This window comes from Ciconia boyciana, chromosome 1 (assembly GCF_034638445.1).
Source record: "Ciconia boyciana chromosome 1, ASM3463844v1, whole genome shotgun sequence".
In the NCBI taxonomy this organism is placed as follows: Eukaryota; Metazoa; Chordata; class Aves; order Ciconiiformes; family Ciconiidae; genus Ciconia; species Ciconia boyciana.
Window position 1 is genome coordinate 143,945,524 of NC_132934.1, and position 17,707 is coordinate 143,963,230.

The window sequence follows — 17,707 nt, forward strand, 5'->3', positions numbered from 1 at the left end:
TATTTGAGTAGTTTGAAATAAGTGAATGTTTGTCACAATCAGTTACATACTGACACAGCTCAACACAGAAAAAAAGATGGTTTGTGGCTCAGCTGATAGAATACTGAGCTGGGAGCTCCATTTTCAACTGTGCTGTTGCTGCCCTTTGGCATGTCTAAGATTTTCAAAAATAATGAAGGATTTATTTCTGAATCCTTCTACACTGGGGTGTCAAACTTGAAACACTGCACTGCTAGAACAAAAAGTTTTGATTCCTTTAGAGTGGGTTTGTTTTGTGTGTTAATAATTAATATCTAGGATGACCACCGAAATGTTGAAGACCAATGATACACCTGAAGAAACTCTTCTTGTTAGTGTCCTTTTTTGCCCTGTGCTTGGAGTTGCACAGAGGGTGTGTTATTACATAGGGAAAGATCCACTGAAGGAGGAACACTTTACTTAGTGCCTGGGGAGGTGGACAGCATGTCAGAGGAATTAACACAATACTGGTGCAACCTTTGCCACTTGTGCAGAGACTCCAAGACTTTACCATCCCTATCCTTCACCATGCTGGAGAGTATTTGTCAAACTTTATATCACAGTGCTTTGTAAATGGTGAATAGTTTCAGTGCTCTTCATCCACAAATTACAAGTCCTTGTCCTTTCATTAATGTTCTTCTACCCCTCAAAAAACCCTTAGGTACTGGTATCAAAGGTCATATTAGCAATTCTGTGACAGTAAGGAGTCATGCCTGCATTCCCCAAGCTTTAAAGCATTGCTCTATCCACCAGGAAGTGCTGTTGCCCATGTTAATTGTGGAGCTGACTGTCTACCTCTAATTCTGACTTAATGTCTCTATTTTAACATTATATACAGCCTTGTCTTTTAAAATGTCTGCAAATACTGGGAGAAAAGACTTCATTCGACTTTTTTAAACTTTCAACAGGTTGTACTGGAGCTCTGGCCCATGAATTAGTACAAATATATCCAAATCTCAAGGTGACAGTATTAGACCTTCCAGAAGTCATTGCAAACACCTCTTACTTTCAGCCTTCAGGACAAGACACAGCTCCAGTGACATTTGTATCAGGTAAATGTAACACATGATCTTTTGTCTTATTTCTGTTATCCTGGAGCACAGAGCAGGCTCTTCTGCTGCAGAAAATGGTGTGCTACCCTGCTCCAACCCCAAACGTGTCTTTGTACAAGGCAACGTAGGCTCACCCATGCTAAATGGGAACATTGTATTTCTCAAGCCTGTGGGGATAAAAACAAACTGGCTATGGCTGGAGAATGTGGATAAATAAGGAAGTATGCATTAGTCATTTTTGAGTACCACTGGGAGTAGAGGCTGGCATGTCCTTGTCTCAGGCTTTTCTTTTCTAGGCAAGATCAACATGGTGGCTCCAAAGGACTTCGATGTCTCCTTCCTTACTTTAGGCTTTCTCTCCATTTTTGTATGTTACAGAATTCTTACCTGTGATCTGCTCTTCTCTTCAACTACACTTTCCTCATCTTTACATCAGTGCATCCCTATACCTGTTCATTCTTGTTTCTTTCCTTACCTCTGCTGAAGCTCCTAGTTCCTCTGCAATATTTTCATTTCATTTTGTAGGAATGTACTCTGTGGTTTCTGTAGGAGTGTACTAACTCTGCTTTCCAACAGGTGACTTTTTCAAGGATAATCTTCCAGAAGCAGATCTTTACATCCTTTCACGTGTTCTTCATGACTGGCCTGATGAAAAGATACATGTGCTGTTAAGCAAGATATCAGCTGTTTGCAAACCAGGTAAGTTTTTTTTTATCTTGTGAGCTTAAAGGTGCATGTTAATGCATGAATATGATGAGTAATCATAAGAAGTTCATATTAAAAAAGCATATTTCTTCTGTCATAGTTGCCTTTGCTTGAATGTCTATGCTTGCATTATGGTAATACCTACTAAGAAGAAAAGGAAACAAAGCTGCTAATAAAACTATATAAAATAAGCCCTTACTATAGTTACAGGCTTCAAGTACAATCATCTCCCCTATCTCTGCCATGCCCAGTTTTTCTTACTAAGCCCTGTATCATCAAATAACTAAGCATGTGCTTATTTCTATATATACAAGTAGTCTAACTAAAGTTCCTTTAGGTTAATCAAGAAGCAGCAGTTTGTTTTGCTGTCTTTTTGCTATCTCAGTAGTGCCCAGAATATGGTAAACTGGGGTTCAGCACTACTTTATGCACAGATTTAATGAGAATTATGTAGCCTCTTCTGCTGTCTCCTGCATTTGAATCATAGAATCATAGAATGTCTCAAGTTGGAAGGGACCCATAAGGATCATCAAGTCCAACTCCCTGCTCCTCGCAGGACTGCCTAAAACTAAACCATATGACTAAGAGCGCCACCCAGACGCTCCTTGACAGGTTTGGTGCCATGACCACTTCCCTGTGGAGCCTGTTCCAATGACCATCCACTCTCTCAGTGAAGAACCTTTTCCTAATATCCAATCTGAATTTCCCCTGACGCAGCTTCATTCCATTTCCTTGTGTCCTATCGCTGGTCACCAGAGAGAGATCAGCACCTCCCCCTCCGCTGCCCCCCTTGAGGAAGTTGTAGATGGCAATGAGGCCACCCCTCAGCCTTCTCTTCTCCAACCTGAACAAACCAAGTGACCTCAGCCGCTCCTGATAAGTCTTGCTCTCGAGGCCTTTCACCATCTTGGTTGCTCTCCTCTGGACACCCTCTAATAGTTTGATGTCTTTCTCATATTGGGGCGCCCCAAACTGCACACAGTGCTCGAGGTGGGGCTGCACCGATGCAGTGCAGAGTGGAACAATCACTTCCCTCAGCTGTCCAGCTGTGCTGTGGTTGATGCACCCCAGGACATGGTTGGCCCTTTTAGCTGCTAGGGCATGCTGTTGACTCATATTTGGACAGTATTAAAGATCAGAGGAGAAGACAAAAAGCAGAAAAGCCTGACTGCTAAGATCAACTGATTCCTTAATCCAACAGGATTAACTGTAGCTATGAAGTTTGTTCCATAGGAGAGCATTCAAAATTAGATCTAGGCCATAAAGCATAATCCTGTTTATAAATTATTAAAGAAAATTGTGGGTGACTGTTGTAATCTTCTTATGCAAAGATTGGGGTATGACAGATGCTTACAGGAGTTCCTTGGTTCAAATGGAAACAAGACTGAGTTTAAGAGCATAGTCAGGAAGTAATCTGAACTTCATTGAAGTGGAGACAGTGCTCTAAACTCCCCCTTCCTTTTAACAATTAAATGGTTGCTTCCAGGAAGAGATTACTGAAAGTTAAGTTCTGTCACTGATTTCCACTGAAGACCATTAAAACACAAGTCTGAGGGACCTCTATAACTGTCTCTGAACAAAACACTAAAAACTTGAAGCTAGAAATACTTTACTGAACCACTTCTGGTTGTTTTGGAAATGCAGGAAGTGCCTTGCTAGTGGCAGAAATTGTGCTTGACGAACAGAAGACGCACCCTCCTAGAGCTGTACTACAGTCCCTCAGTATGACTGAAGGCAAGCAGAGAAGTGGCTCAGAATATAAACAGCTACTGGAGAAATATGGATTCACAAATGTACAAATTAAGATCACAGGAAACTTATTAGATGTTGTTTTGTGCTTCAAGAAGAATCTGTCACCATAGTGTGCCCAGAAGCAAACTGGGATGCTGAGTTTTTACAACACTTGTGCAATATACCCATCATCAACCAGTACATACAGTCAGTTTAGGATCATTTTGACCCTTTATCTGCAGCATAGTTGTTACAGGCCTTGAATAAAAGTTGGACTGCAGCTTCTGCAGGAGTGAGTTCTATGCATTTAAACAGTGTCTGGGGCAGGCTGAAACTCCTATGTATTAAATACCTTCATGTCCAGTTCTTTTGGCTAGTTTGCAGACTGTATGAAGCTTAGACTTGCCATAGCTGTATAGCATGGCAAGTTAGAACTACAAGCTTTTATGAGCCACATGAATACCTTAGTTTTCTTGGACCTTAAAATGAAAGAGAATTCTTTCTCTGCAGTGTATTCAGTGGTTACTGCTCATTTTTATCAGAAGTGAAAAAATAAAAATGAATACTGTACCATCTGTCTGAATTTGGGGATACTAGTCCTCTTTTTCACTTTTCTGTGGGGCTTTACTCAAAAACATCTCAAGGATACCCTTTTTAAAGCACTTTTTCCGCAGCCAAAAGTGAAAATAGGACAAAGCTCAAACACATTCCTAGAGCAGCTATAATGTCACAGAGAAACTTGGCAGCCTCTGACCTCCAGCCACAGTATGTACCCACACAGGCTGCAGTTGAGAGCTGTTCCTATTGGTTCTTATCAGTTTTGTTTTTTTCTGAATATGGTTAAATGGCCATATGCTTTTTGTCTCATTACTTGAGATGAGTTTTAGGATTTATGTATAAGTTCTCTTATGAAAATTAAAAATAGAAGTTTCTTCATGTTCCAGTCTTTAATTGGAGAAGTACATACTGTATCCCATCTCTTCAAGTAATTTGTCACTAATGTCACCTCTCCTAATGTTTATTTTTTCCTGATACTTCATTGATATTTATTTTTTCTATTCCAAGTGTACTTTGTAGTGGAAGCCTTCCTTGGAGATTAAAGTTGCACTTTCAAACTAGCTTTCTTCTCTATCAGTTGTGAGTTTCTTGCCTGTCACACTTGTACAGCAATAATCCCAATAAGCCAGTGTGAAAGAGGCCGTGCCTATGCTGAATCACCAACCCCAGCAAATTAAAGAGGGTTGATGAGCAAGGTCAAGAGTTGCATCTGTCTGGTAGACTCTGTCTTATGTTACTTAATCAGAAGTTACTTTGCTCTTTGAGCACTGAGTAAAGCAAAAGTGCCACAGTGATTCAATTCATCATGAGAAATATGCTTACTACAGAGCATTTCAGCTGCACAAAATCAGGGAAATGTCAGGCTTTTACCACATTGGGGGTTTTAATTCTTAATAGAAGGTTTTTATGAATGGAAATTTGACTGATCTCATCTGTACAGACATTTAAAGAGATAAGGCAAAATATTCAACAGCTGAATAAAATGTTTCTCTTCCATACTGACATGAAGCTTGCCATTATGCTTAACAGGTTTGTATTTTGAGAGAGACTTGTTCCAGCAATCAGATATTTCTCATCTCATAGTTATTCATAAAGTTCATAATGCTATTCTTTAAGCTGCTATAAGCTGTTTGAGTCAGAAAATTTCAATCCTAAAGTTGGCACACCTGTAACTGTCACAGACTTTAAAACTGTACCTCTAAGTACTATGTATCTGACTGTAATATTTGAATAGAATGTGCTTGGCTACCACACAGCCTCAACATACTCTGTGATTAAAGCACCACACTCTATACACACTAAGCATTAGTCCTTTAGGCATGGTGTCTGTGGTAATGCACCACGGCTTTGCACTCTCAGGATAATTAAACATTGCAGCCGGTTGCCCAGAGAGGTTGTGGAATCTCTGTCCTTGGAGGTTTCAAGATCTGAGAACAAAGCCCTGAACAAGCTGAGCTGACTGTAGACCTGCCCTGCTTTGAGCGGGAGGTTGGACTACAGATCTCCTGTGGTCCACTTCAGCCTAAGCTCTTCTATAATCATTTGATGTAGCCCAGTCACCTGAGAAATTATAAACTCCTCTCATTAATGTCCAAATTGAGTTTTCCAGTTGCTCTGGAGAAAGCTGGTATCTTTTGCTGACTGGTAGAAGGCATGGATTTAATGGTGAAAAGACTTCCTAAGCAATAGGCATAACAGGAAAATTTGGGCCTGTTCACTAATCAAGACATGAAGAGTGAGGGGGCTAAGTTTCAAAATCCAAATGAACTTCTGCCAATAAAGTCTGTAGGTTTTGTGTTGCTCCTTGCGAAGTGGCATTCAGCTATGCTTTCTTGAGGATGCTGTCTTTTACCCACATTCTGCCTTAACAACAGTTTAGAGGAAATGCGATGCACAGAAAACAATTTTTTGAGGTGGAGAATCGTGGGGGTTAACAGAATGAAAGATAATAGAAACAAGAACTTCAGCACTTGCTCACTGAATGCTGAGGTAAGAATCCTTGAGGAAGATAGAAAGAGAAGTTTGTAAGAAAGAAGAGATACAACTTGGTTGGCTGTCCTAGCTCAATCATTTTTATATCAATTTTTGACCTTGTTACAGCTATTAACAGTACTTGTGCCTGGAAAAGTAATGGGACGGAAGCACAGGGTAGTACATGATCTGAGCCACCCAGCACAAAAGCTTAGGAAGAGCTATTTAATGGCTAAGCCCCTTTGTGTGAGCTCTCAGTTCAGTTTTGGATATGTTCACTGACTCCTGGATAGTGGAAGTATTTAATGTGGGGTTTTGTTTTGTTTTTAAAAAAGGTTTTGGAGGGCTGGCACTTTACTCTCCCCCCCCCCTCCCCTTTTGGCTGGAAATTATGTCCTTGTTAAACAATGATAATCTGGATTAATTGACTTTCTAATTCAGAAAAGACTGTTACAACCATTACTTTTTATCTCCTATGAAACCATGGCCAAAATTTCTTCCTCAGAGTATGCTTCCTGAAAGGGTTGAAAGTTAGCTCTGTTTCAGTCCCCCTCACAAAGAAATTTCAATTACATTAGTAAATCTTCATTAACTGTAGAGAGAATTTTTTTTTCTTTTTCCCTGTACTAACTTAATTTACTGTGGCTAATTTTTGAAGGTGTTCTTCCCACATTGGTTGCGCTTTCTGGGTATATTTTTCCAGATTACCCTGATGTTATATGGATGTCCCAAATAAGTTACTGTGGCAAATCATAATGACCATTCTATTTGTGTCCTCCTTTCAGAGTGTACAAAATTTGGATACCGTCTTCCAAAGCTGTAATATAATGGTGACTTAGAAATGATAGTCCTGCATTACTCTACCTAGCAAGCTGTGTAACCAGGAACGGTGATTCCCAGGTGTCTCTGTTGGAGGCAAAGGAGAATCACACGGGAGGGGGGGGGATAGAAACCACTGAATCGTAACAAATGGGCTTCATCACCCTAACTTTAGATACCTAAAGATTAGGCATTCAAAGTATCTACTTACCTTGAGGTCTCCAATCAGTAGAAAACCAGGCATTTTCAGAGGATGATTCATCTCATCTATCTGTGAAAGGAAATTTCCTGGTTTTCCTAAGAAAAGTGATTATATATTTCATAGTGGATAGAGCACATTTAAGAGGACTAGCTGAAATACAGCTACCTAATCTATGGATGACTGAATTAGGGCAGAAGAGTCCCACTGGACAGATAATGTAGGTTCAGGCTCCCTTGGCTAATCCTTTTTCTTTGTGAAGCAAACCTCTGTCATTGGTTCATCACAGGGTAGGTGGCTTGAACTTGCATTTAGTAAGGTACCTGATGATACGGGGAAGAAACATGGAATTTATTAATAAGCTGTCAGAAGGACTTTCATGACTCCTGATAGTTAACAACGAGGTCTCAGCCAGCAATTTTATCTGCAGATCTCAGTTTCTTCTCTGAGAAACTGCAATATTATGTTTAGTTTACTTTTTATCAATTATTAAATGTGTGGGGTGTATACAGGTAGGAGTGGCTCTGAGGAGATCGTCTTAAGGGTCAGAAAAATATGAATGTTATACAGCACTTAGTAGTACTAAAATCACTGTAAAATGCTGCTATTTTGATCTGAGTTGGTGGCCTCCTACCCCCACTGTGCCAAGAGAAACCACCACATAAGATGCAAGGCCAAAAGTCAATGAGTAAAATGATGCTCATTTTGTCAGTAGCCCTCTCTTTCCTTTCCCCTCACGGGTCTGAAGATGGAGGAAGAGACTGTGTGTAGACAGGATCATTTAAGTTCTGCTCACATCCCTAGGTCAGTCCCACCACAAAGACCTTAGCTCCTACAGAAATAATGTACAACATTGACGACTTCTCTGCTTCTGTAATGCTCACCACCCACCATTCTGTCTGCTCGGCACCATTTCAATATGAATGTGAAGCACCAATATATCCCAAAGAGGTGTAACTACTATTCCTGTCTTACTGTTTTCCATAACCCTCATTCCAAGTCTACAGAATTCATCCCCTCTTCCCCTGAAAACAGAGACGTGACTTGACTTGTGAGTGTTTGATCCCTCCCTAGTGTGGAAGGGAACTTCCTGGATTTTGTGAGAGGAGTGGATTATACATTTAATAGTGGATTAGTCATTTAATGGCAGAGTAAATCCATAAATGATAAATGAAGTTACCTGTGTCTTGTAGTTTGCACCGTTATATATGGTAGCAGAAATTCTCTTGCCTGATAATGGATTAGTACTGTTGCATGCATTTGTTTTTAAATTAGGCTGTGGGATTTTGCTGGCTGAAATGGTATTGGATGATGAGAAGAAGAACAGGAGCACAGCTTTGCTGCAGTCTTTGAACATGCTTGTGCAGACAGAGGGAAAGGAGAGAAGTGGCTCTGAATATCGAGGCTTACTGGAACAACATGGCTTCACTAATGTCAAAATCAGATTAACAGGAAATTTGCTAGATGTCGTTCTCTGCGTTAAGACCTAGAAAAAAAATGGATTTCGTAGTAAAATCTGGATGTGTCTAGTCATGTTTGTTTTGTAATTATGCAAATACATTCTCAGTTTCCCATCAATATCATAAACAAGAAATGTTACATCAGCTTTTTGAAGTTACTTTTAAAAAGGGGGAGAGATTGATTGCATTTATTTTGAACTTGAGTAAAATTATGCTGGAAGATTCTGGCATCATTTGATGGCAGTGATACTGTGGCTGCACAACACCTGTAGTGCCCTCAGAAACAAGTCTCCAACCACAAATGGTATCAGCAGCCCTACAGCGGTATTCACCTGGCTGAGAAATCACAGCTTCTTCATACTTGGTGCAATTAGAGTAGCCCAGTTTTTAGACCAGCACACATTGCTTTGCCCCTGTTTCAGGAGGTTAATGGAGATATCATTTCAATACTCTATCACCATCCATTTTAATACTATTTTATGTTACACTCTCTACTGTAAATAAAGAAACATTGTCTAATGAAGTCTGGAAACTGCTACTGCAATGGCGTAGTCAAGACTGGAAACAGAAGAACTGGAGCAGCAGCTTTTCGAGAGAGTTAAGACAGACTCCTCTGCCTTCTGTGAGGTTTCTGGAAAAGGCAGTTGTATAAAAGCACAAGTTTAATCTGTGATTATAATTGGAGATGAAATGTGGGGGCACCACATTTGGTTCAAGAACGTCCTCCTCCTTTTTAGCCTTACTTAATTTGTGAGCTCTTACGAAAGTGGATAGCAGAATATGAGATTAGATAAAGATCAGAAAAGAAACAAAGGGGAGAAACAGAAGGAAAAGCATGGTGCTAAAAAGAAAAGGATTTCCCCCAGTCAGATGCATCTGAGCTCCCAAGGTGAATGCAACAGGACGACTATTGACTGAACAGTTGCATGTCGCAAAAGTTACGTACGTTTTACGTTCATTTTTCAAACCAACAACACTTCAGAGTCCCTGAGTATGAAGTTCTTTTTTAATCAATAGAAAACTTTATGGGGAAAAAAATCCCAGCCTTGCACACATTATGTTGTGCTATGAGAGTATTGACATTCAGTTACGAGCTTTATTTAAAAGAAAAATACCACACTAAGCTGTGTGTGCCTGCCTGAGGATATGCACCACAGCCTTTCATTAATTACATCCAAAGTATGGTCCTGTAACACTGTATGTGCCTAACCCTGTGGGCACAGGAGTCAGTTCACTGTATCTGTATTACGATTTAGAATATAAAATAGCACACAATTTACTTCATATCTTTTGATGTGCAAAAAAAAGGTATAGTGATGTATAATATGTGGTCTATCATACTACAGCAGAGAGGCTATGCCTGGCACGTCCTGTTCTCACATGCCCGCCGAGAGGGATGCTCTCATTTTGAAATCCTGCAAAGTACATGCATGTGTAAGCAGTGGTTTCAGACACCTCAGCTACTGCAACTTTGTGGTTCACCAGTCATCTCTTTTAAAAAAATGTTTGGCTTTATTTACTTTTGTAGGAAACATCCATTAAAAGCGAAAGCAATTACAAAAGGTGCATGTGAACTAATGCCCTCCAGCTAGGACAATTTCAAGACTTACTTTTAGAAAGAATAGGTATAATTTCAGACAGAAGTTTGGCCATTAGGTGTAAAATTTCACTTTCAGCATACGTTAGCATACATAAGATTAGCAGAAATTACTGATGGAGATCAGGCCTGTGTCTGTAGGGGCAGAGGCCCTGCCATGAGTGCCTACTTAGGCAACCCGCAGAAGGGCTTTTCACAGCATCCAACTTTGAGCGCCCAAACAAGAAGCCAGGACCATCGTCCCGCTAGGAAACCACGGTTAAGTTCCTTGGCATTTCATTGTCTCGGGTCACTTCAGTGACTGATGGTAAAGCTCGGCGATGTCACGCTTGGCACCGCAATGGCGAGGAGGACCAGATGGGAACAGAACCTGGACACAAGGAGATGCCTTACGTTAGCGTTACCCTGGGGGTGGCGAGCACGGAGCAAGGCCCGCTGGCGCTCAGACAGCGCCCCAGATCCGCTCCCCTCCTCCCAACGGTTGCTGCTGCCGCCCAGGCCCGGCGCGGAAAGCAGTGCCTCCGTCCTACGCTGGCTTCCAACAGTTCCCGCCAAATGGGCCTCCCGGTTCGCTTGGTTGTGCCGCTCGTTGACCGGCCGGGCTCACAAGCCCGTACCCCAGCTCCGGTGCTCCGCCGCCTGGCGCTCTGCTCGGTGTCCGCCCGTGCGGGGCACACCGTTTCTGCGAGATGCGACCTGTTAAGTTGTACAGGCTCCTGTGTGCTCTACCGCGAACGGCTCACAGCCGCGGCAGAAAACGCCTCAGAAAGAGACCGTTGTGGAAAAAACTGCGCGCGCAACGGTGGGCTTCGGGCCGGGCCGGGCCCGGCGGGCCCCACTGCGGTGCCGGCCCCGCCGCCCCGCCCCGCGGGGGCCGGGCTCGGGCAGAGGCGAGGCCTCTCGCCCTTCACAGGTGGCGGCCGCGGGCGGAGGGGCCGGGGGGCCCGGGGCGCGCAGGACGACGCGGCGCTGCGCCACTGGCGCCGCAGGGGCGGGGGCGTGCGGGGGCGGGAGCGGCGCTGCTCCGCCCGCCGCGCGCGGGGCAGACGCGCCCCGCGCCCGCCGTAACCACCGCCCTGGGGCGACCCGGCCCCTCCCGCCCCGGGCGGCGAGGCCCCGCCCCCGGGGCGGTGCGGCCAATGGGGCGCCGGGGGGCGGGGCTGGCGGGGCCCGGCATTTAGCTCATGCGCGGCGGCGGCCCCGCCTTTTCGGCCTGAGCGGCAGCGGCGTTTCTTCCCCGGCGGCTCCGGCGCGGCGCGAACATGGCGGACCAGGCCATCTCCTTCCTCAAGGACTTTCTGGCGGGCGGCGTCGCTGCCGCCATCAGCAAGACTGCGGTGGCGCCCATCGAGCGGGTCAAGCTCTTGCTCCAGGTCAGCGGCGCGGCCGAGCCCGGCGGGAGCTGGGGCAGCCCGTCACCGTGCCCCGCAGGCGCCCGCCGAGGCCCGCGCGGGCCGGGCCGGGGGCGGAGGGGAGGGGGGGCGAGGGGGGCGGGCGGGCCGCGGAACAAAGGGCGCGCGCGAGGCGGCGGCGGGCCGGGAGGTCACGTGGTCGGCGGCGCCCGCGGCGCGGCGGGGAAGCCGGTTCCGCTATGCGGGGCGCGGCGTTGCGGCGGGGGCGGGCCGCGGGGGGAGGGGCGAGGGGGCGGCTCCCGGTGTCACTTCCTCCCGTCCCGCTCCTGGCGCCGAGCGCGCAGAGGGCGAGGGGGGGAGGCAGCGCGCCGCCATCTTGGTGACCTTCACGTGACGGCACGGCCGGGCAGCGCATTGGCCAGCCGGTGGGGCCGGGCCTGCCGCCGGCGCGCGCGGCCTCGTGTGACCCCTGCGGGCGGGGCGGGGCGGCGCGCGCCCCAAGGTGACTTCCGTGACCTTCGCGGCGGCCGCTGGCGGTCGCGGGCCCCGGCCTCGCCGTGGGTGCGGCTGGCGGCCTCCTCTCCGCTCCCCTCCGCTGGCTGGGAGCTCAGGCGGCCCTCCGCCCGCGGGCCCCCCTCTGTCGGTACGGGCTCTCGGCTCTAGGTAGTCCCGGCCTTCACCTACTTGCCTTGTGCTTGCCCTTGTGCTTCCCGCCTGGCCCTTGCTATTTTGGCAAGTCCTGAGCTCTGAAGAAGCTGGGAAGCAATGTCGAGCCTTTTCATGGTTCTCAGGATTGTACAAGAGCTCCTGTATGTACGGTTCTTTCCTCATGTACATTCGCTTTTTGTGTGTATGTGTAAAGCCTAGGCTTTTAATTCTTGAGAATTAAGACAGTCCTCGAGTTCTTTGGTCTTCACCAAAATACAAATAAATGTCAGTTCTCCTCAGTCTTAAGATTCAAACTGACCCAGGAGCTTTTGTTTCTCAGAAGTCTGCTGCCACAGCTGGTTTATCATGGTAAACAGAGGCTTGATCTCTGTGTACCACTGCCATCAAGCATTCAGGCTTAACAGCTCTTTGTTTTAAAGTGTAAGCAGACTAAGCTCAGCTGTAGTGCAGGCCTGCTAAGGCATACAGTCAAAATATATGTATTTTTATTTGCAGGTACAACATGCAAGTAAACAAATTGCCGCTGATAAGCAGTACAAGGGCATCATTGATTGTGTAGTGCGTATTCCAAGGGAACAAGGAGTGCTGTCTTTCTGGCGAGGAAACTTGGCAAATGTCATCAGATACTTCCCAACTCAAGCTCTCAACTTTGCCTTCAAGGATAAGTATAAGCAGGTGTTCTTGGGAGGTATAGACAAGCACACTCAATTCTGGAGGTATTTTGCTGGTAACCTGGCTTCTGGTGGTGCAGCTGGAGCCACTTCCCTCTGCTTTGTCTACCCCTTGGATTTTGCAAGAACCCGTTTGGCTGCTGATGTTGGAAAAGCTGGTGCAGACAGAGAATTCACTGGTCTAGGGGACTGTCTAGTCAAAATTACCAAGTCTGATGGTCTGCGTGGCTTGTACCAAGGGTTCAATGTCTCTGTCCAAGGCATCATCATCTATAGAGCTGCCTACTTTGGGATCTATGATACAGCAAAAGGTAAAAATTTCAGAGAGGATCTGATAAACCTATTTTCAGAATTGTATTGTCTCTTTGTGTCTGTTCTTGGATGTTACTCCCTGTCTGTCTGTAGTAACTATGTGAGTGTGGAGGTGGAAGGCGGGTTTCGGTGCCAACATCAGTGACACTGCAGAGCTCAAGGTAAAATTCAGGCATATATTGATGGCAGCAGGCTACTTTCAAATACTCCTAGTTTTGTACTTGTCCTTAAAGGAGTTTTTCCTAATGCCAGCAAAGCACGTCGGTAACCATAGACAATTACAAGTTCTTTTTTGTTCAGTGCCTTACTGTAGTTATATTAAAGCAATTGAAGCGTGTTTAGCAGAATGGGACTTGAGCGGTGCTTTTGCTAAGCATTTGTTTAAGGTTGACATTTGGTCATAGAGGTCATTGATACTAGCTTATAGTTGAATGTAATTAACAGGGACAACGACTTATTTTAGTGACTCTTACTTCTGAAAAGAGTAGGTAATAGTTACATCTTGTCTTACGCCAGTCTGAAAAGAATCATGTGCCTAAATGTTACCTGTTCTGATTACAGAGAAGAAAATCCTGTGAATTTCCTTGATTTTTTTTTTAATGTTGCTTCAGCATGTTTAAACTTAATCAAGTGTCTTGGTGCAATTTCAAAGTGTGGCTTTACAATGTCTCATAATACTTTGTCTAGTAAAGCAGCTGTCCTGCAGTGAGTGAACTGGAGGAGGATGTGCAAGATAAAAAAACTAATTACTTTTTATTGCAGGCATGCTCCCAGATCCCAGAAATACTCATATTATCATCAGCTGGATGATTGCCCAGGCAGTGACTGCTGTGGCTGGTGTGGTCTCCTATCCTTTTGATACAGTGCGACGTAGAATGATGATGCAGTCAGGACGCAAAGGAGGTAGGCTGTTAATTTGTGCATTTCTTTAAGCAGCATTAAAAAGATGGAGTACTTTTTTCCTAATAATAATCCCTCAACACTTACAGTTCCTTGTTCCATAAATCTGATTTAAGTTATATTACATTTAAATCATATGAGAAGATGCGGTAGGGTCATAACTTGTGGTGTTTGTCAGGAATTATGCTGATGACTTTTCTTTATAGAATATGAAATGGGAAAATGGATTGCCTGTTTGCAAAGACAAATTAAATGAAGGCAGTTAGGGGACAGTGTAATTGCCAAAAAGAATGATTAGCATTTTTGTTTTGTAACTTAGCTTTCAATAACTAGGCAAGCAGATAGGAAGCTTTTCCATTGCTTGAACTAGTATTGTGTTAGAGTCTTAAAATGTGGTTTGGGGCATCACAAAGTAGCTAGAGAATTGAAACAGGGCAGTTGTTAAGAATGTCTTAGATACAATTACAGGAGTTAAAAATTACTCTTTGCTCTTTTTCTACAGCTGATATCATGTACTCTGGAACAATTGACTGCTGGCGGAAGATTGCAAGGGATGAGGGAGGAAAGGCATTCTTCAAGGGTGCATGGTCTAATGTTCTCAGAGGCATGGGGGGTGCTTTTGTGCTTGTGCTGTACGATGAATTCAAGAAAGTCCTTTAAGCAGCCTAACTAGAATTGGAAATCAAGTTGAGCAGATCATGTAGAATAACTACCATTATGGACCATTGACCTTCAAGAAATTCCTGTGAGTCTTATTTATCGGAGCCAGATGATATTTGTAGATGGGGCTAGAAACTGACATAGAGGACTGATCCATTTCTCTGTAACATGCATGAAGACACTGAATCTGGCAATTCAGTGTGGTGATTTTTTTTTTTTCAGCAGTGAGGAATGAGTGGTGTTGGTTCTGGGTCCAAAGTGGCTGGGTCCAATTTAGGCAGAAAAAAATTGTTTGCCTGTGGATCAGTCTCCAGTTTCAAGTCCTATCTTCTAGGACCATAAAATTGTATTTGAAAGTACTTGCTAACAAATCATGTTCTTTTCCACTTGTACTGAAGCACTATGTACCATTTTGCACAGCTGAACATCTAGCAATTTTGTTCTTAAATTGGGGCATTCTGCTGTAAAACAATAAACATACTTACTCTGTCTGTGTTGAAATTATTACACAAAAGCTTTGGGAAAGCCTCTTTTGTTTGAAAACTTGTTTCAGATAATGGTTCCTCTGATACACTTACACTGCACTCTGTAACAGAATAAGCTTGATTTTTTTTAAGAAATAACTGAATGTGAGAACTTTGGGGGTGGGGGGAGAAGCATGGGTTATACTAATAGAAACCACTCCCATTCTTTGTGCCTGATAGTGTATGATGGGCTGCTGCAAGTGGCTTTTTGCATGATTTGTAGAAATTGATTTGCAACTTCTCATGATTTAAAATAGGGGGTTTTCTGTTGTAGTGCTAGGAGAACCCAAAGTCCCAAGGACAGTCAAAAAGTAATACTCTTACCCTTGGTAAAACAGCTTAAAATTAATTTTTTTTTTAAATCATACAGAAAGCAATGTGGCATTCATGCAAAAACCCAGGAACCTAGTAAATGCCTTCAACTTCTGAGTAACCTATGTATTGTATTGTTGCTGCTATTTGGAAATGCTGATTGTGCCATTCAAGATACTGTTTGGCCTGATCTGTAGCAGTGGTCAGTACCTCTGTGGAAGGTGAATTTAATCTGAAATGAGGTTCATTCGAAGAAGTTAAGTTGATGGGGTGTGTGGGAGGGAGTATGTATGCTTCTGTGTAGCTGTAAATACAGATCAAGGTAGGTCAGCCTTCAATATTAACTGATTGATGTGTAGTTGTGGGGATTGTTGGAAGACCAAAATCAGATTGAACAATTTCTCATACTGCTATTTGAGATAATGTAATACCTATGTGCTGTTCTTCGTATGTGTATAATCTTACTTCTGTACTTTGTAATCTGCAAAGACATGGTAGGGGGACCACTAAAGGAAAACAAGGTGTTCATCTTCAAATCATGTTTTTAAGAACTCTCTCTAATCTCGAGAAGGAAACAGTGTGTCATTGTATGAGTCATTGAAGGCTGGCTGAGCTGTCTTGAGTTCTTTTGTGTGCCTTTTGAGGTTGCTGTTCAAGATGAAGTATTTAAATTAACTACTTGGCTTTGGCTGATTGTTACCTTCCCCTCAAACATAATTTACCTTTTTCCTTTTGCTGTTGCAGAAGTACTGCTTTTTACATCTGTATGCGAATGTAAGTATGTTACACAGCTACTTTGTATACAGACTAATAGCAAAATTCATGTACCTACTGCAAGCGTTTTTATCCTGTTCAGTAATGGTAGGTCTCGTGGTGCAGGCAGGTCATTTGATGTTGACCTTGCCAATCAACCTGCTGATTCATTTGTAATTATATTGATTTTGGGGGGCAGGGGAAGAGTTTTTGTCGATATAAATACGTTGCTTAGGTTTATTTTCTATATCAGTGGCTTGAAAGGTAGAGATAATAGAATACCTCCCATAACTCGCTGTGAGTGTATGGTGGCCCTAGCTTTGTGAGAAAGAACCAAACATGATTACTTGAGCAGCCCCTGAAAGGGGGAGGATATGTTGTTCCCCCCTCCCTCCCCCACTAGGTTTTAACCAGAAGAAATAGGAAAAGAAATCAATGCAAGTGTGAGGGGTTTAAGTGGAACTGCAATTTACCTATGCTGTGTGTTCAGCATGTACTACTTGGTGTTTATTTTTTTAGTATATGGCTTCCCTTAGTTGTGCAGCAGCAATTTTCAATGTGTGATTATACAGTGTGGGAACATAAAAGGCAAACAATAAATGAGACTTTTAAAAAAAAAAAAGCATTTGTTTTCTGCCTTATTAAAACACTTAGTGAAATGTATTTATTTTGAAAAATATTTTTGACAGGAAAATATCTGGAATTTGTAAAAAGAAAAATACTGGTATCTAAAGCCTATATTTTAAAAATAATAGAGCTTGCACACTTTGAACAGAATAAATAAAATGCATTGGTGTGAGGAAACCTTTGTATTTAAAATCCAGTTATTAAATCTTATTACAGATCTTATTCTAATTCTCACAACTGTTACACTGGATTCTTTTGAAGACTTAAATACTATCTATGTGAGTCAAGTCCATATTAATATTGTAGAGGCTCACACTTGCACTGGAAGTACTGAGCTCATGAAATGGCTGACTGGCAGCCCAGCATTAATAGCTATTTTTGGCAAATGTCATTTTATTTCCCATTTTCTCTTTTTGCATAAAACCTACTGAATAAGCTGAGACAGTTTGGTATTATTGCTGATTGCAAGGTTGAAGGGCAATTGTAAACACATTTTGAATAGCTAGTTTCTCCTTCAGAAAATACTCTGGGTACATAAAAATGGTAAGCTGGGAAAATGAACTACTGTGGCATTCCTGAGCAGTCCTATCATCCTATAAGAAATCAGTATATTCAGAGGAAAGAAGCATCATAGCAATGAAGACGTACCAAGTTTCTTCTGTGTTGTGGATGAGAGGCATTGTCTCACATTGTGAAGAAAATCTCGGCAAGGGTTAAGCAAGTCTTCACAGTAGGTGTTTGCAGAAAAGCTTAGCTGCCAGGCGTTGTGTTTTTGAACAAAGGGAAAAGAACAAATTTTACTGATTTTTTTTTCTTC

General features: G+C 43.3%; 2 protein-coding genes across 3 annotated transcripts in view; both read left to right on the forward strand.

Annotated features, from left to right (window-relative positions):
* Window positions 1–9,025, forward strand: part of ASMTL (acetylserotonin O-methyltransferase like) — a 31,118-nt gene extending 22,093 nt beyond the window's left edge. Inside the window, exons 11-13 of one of the 2 annotated variants that reach the window (XM_072849557.1) lie at window positions 927–1,070; window positions 1,647–1,769; window positions 8,329–9,025. In XM_072849557.1, the coding sequence (XP_072705658.1) occupies window positions 927–1,070; window positions 1,647–1,769; window positions 8,329–8,543 (482 nt within the window). In that variant the 3' untranslated portion in view covers window positions 8,544–9,025. The other variant, XM_072849556.1, reaches the window with a different exon arrangement.
* Window positions 9,026–11,304: 2,279 nt separating this feature from the next.
* Window positions 11,305–15,163, forward strand: SLC25A6 (solute carrier family 25 member 6). Its single transcript, XM_072849561.1, has 4 exons — window positions 11,305–11,483; window positions 12,627–13,113; window positions 13,877–14,017; window positions 14,517–15,163. Exons 1-4 carry the CDS (start codon window positions 11,373–11,375, stop codon window positions 14,672–14,674), a joined length of 897 nt encoding a protein of 298 aa, XP_072705662.1. The 5' UTR covers window positions 11,305–11,372; the 3' UTR covers window positions 14,675–15,163.
* Window positions 15,164–17,707: the final 2,544 nt, after the last annotated feature.

Coding starts and splice junctions, on each gene's coding strand:
- SLC25A6 (XM_072849561.1), top strand. CDS start 11,373: ATGGCGGACCAGGCCATCTCCTTCCTCAAGGACTTTCTGGCGGGCGGC. Junction 11,484..12,626: donor GGGTCAAGCTCTTGCTCCAG/GTCAGCGGCGCG, acceptor TTTTATTTGCAG/GTACAACATGCAAGTAAACA. Junction 14,018..14,516: donor GCAGTCAGGACGCAAAGGAG/GTAGGCTGTTAA, acceptor CTTTTTCTACAG/CTGATATCATGTACTCTGGA.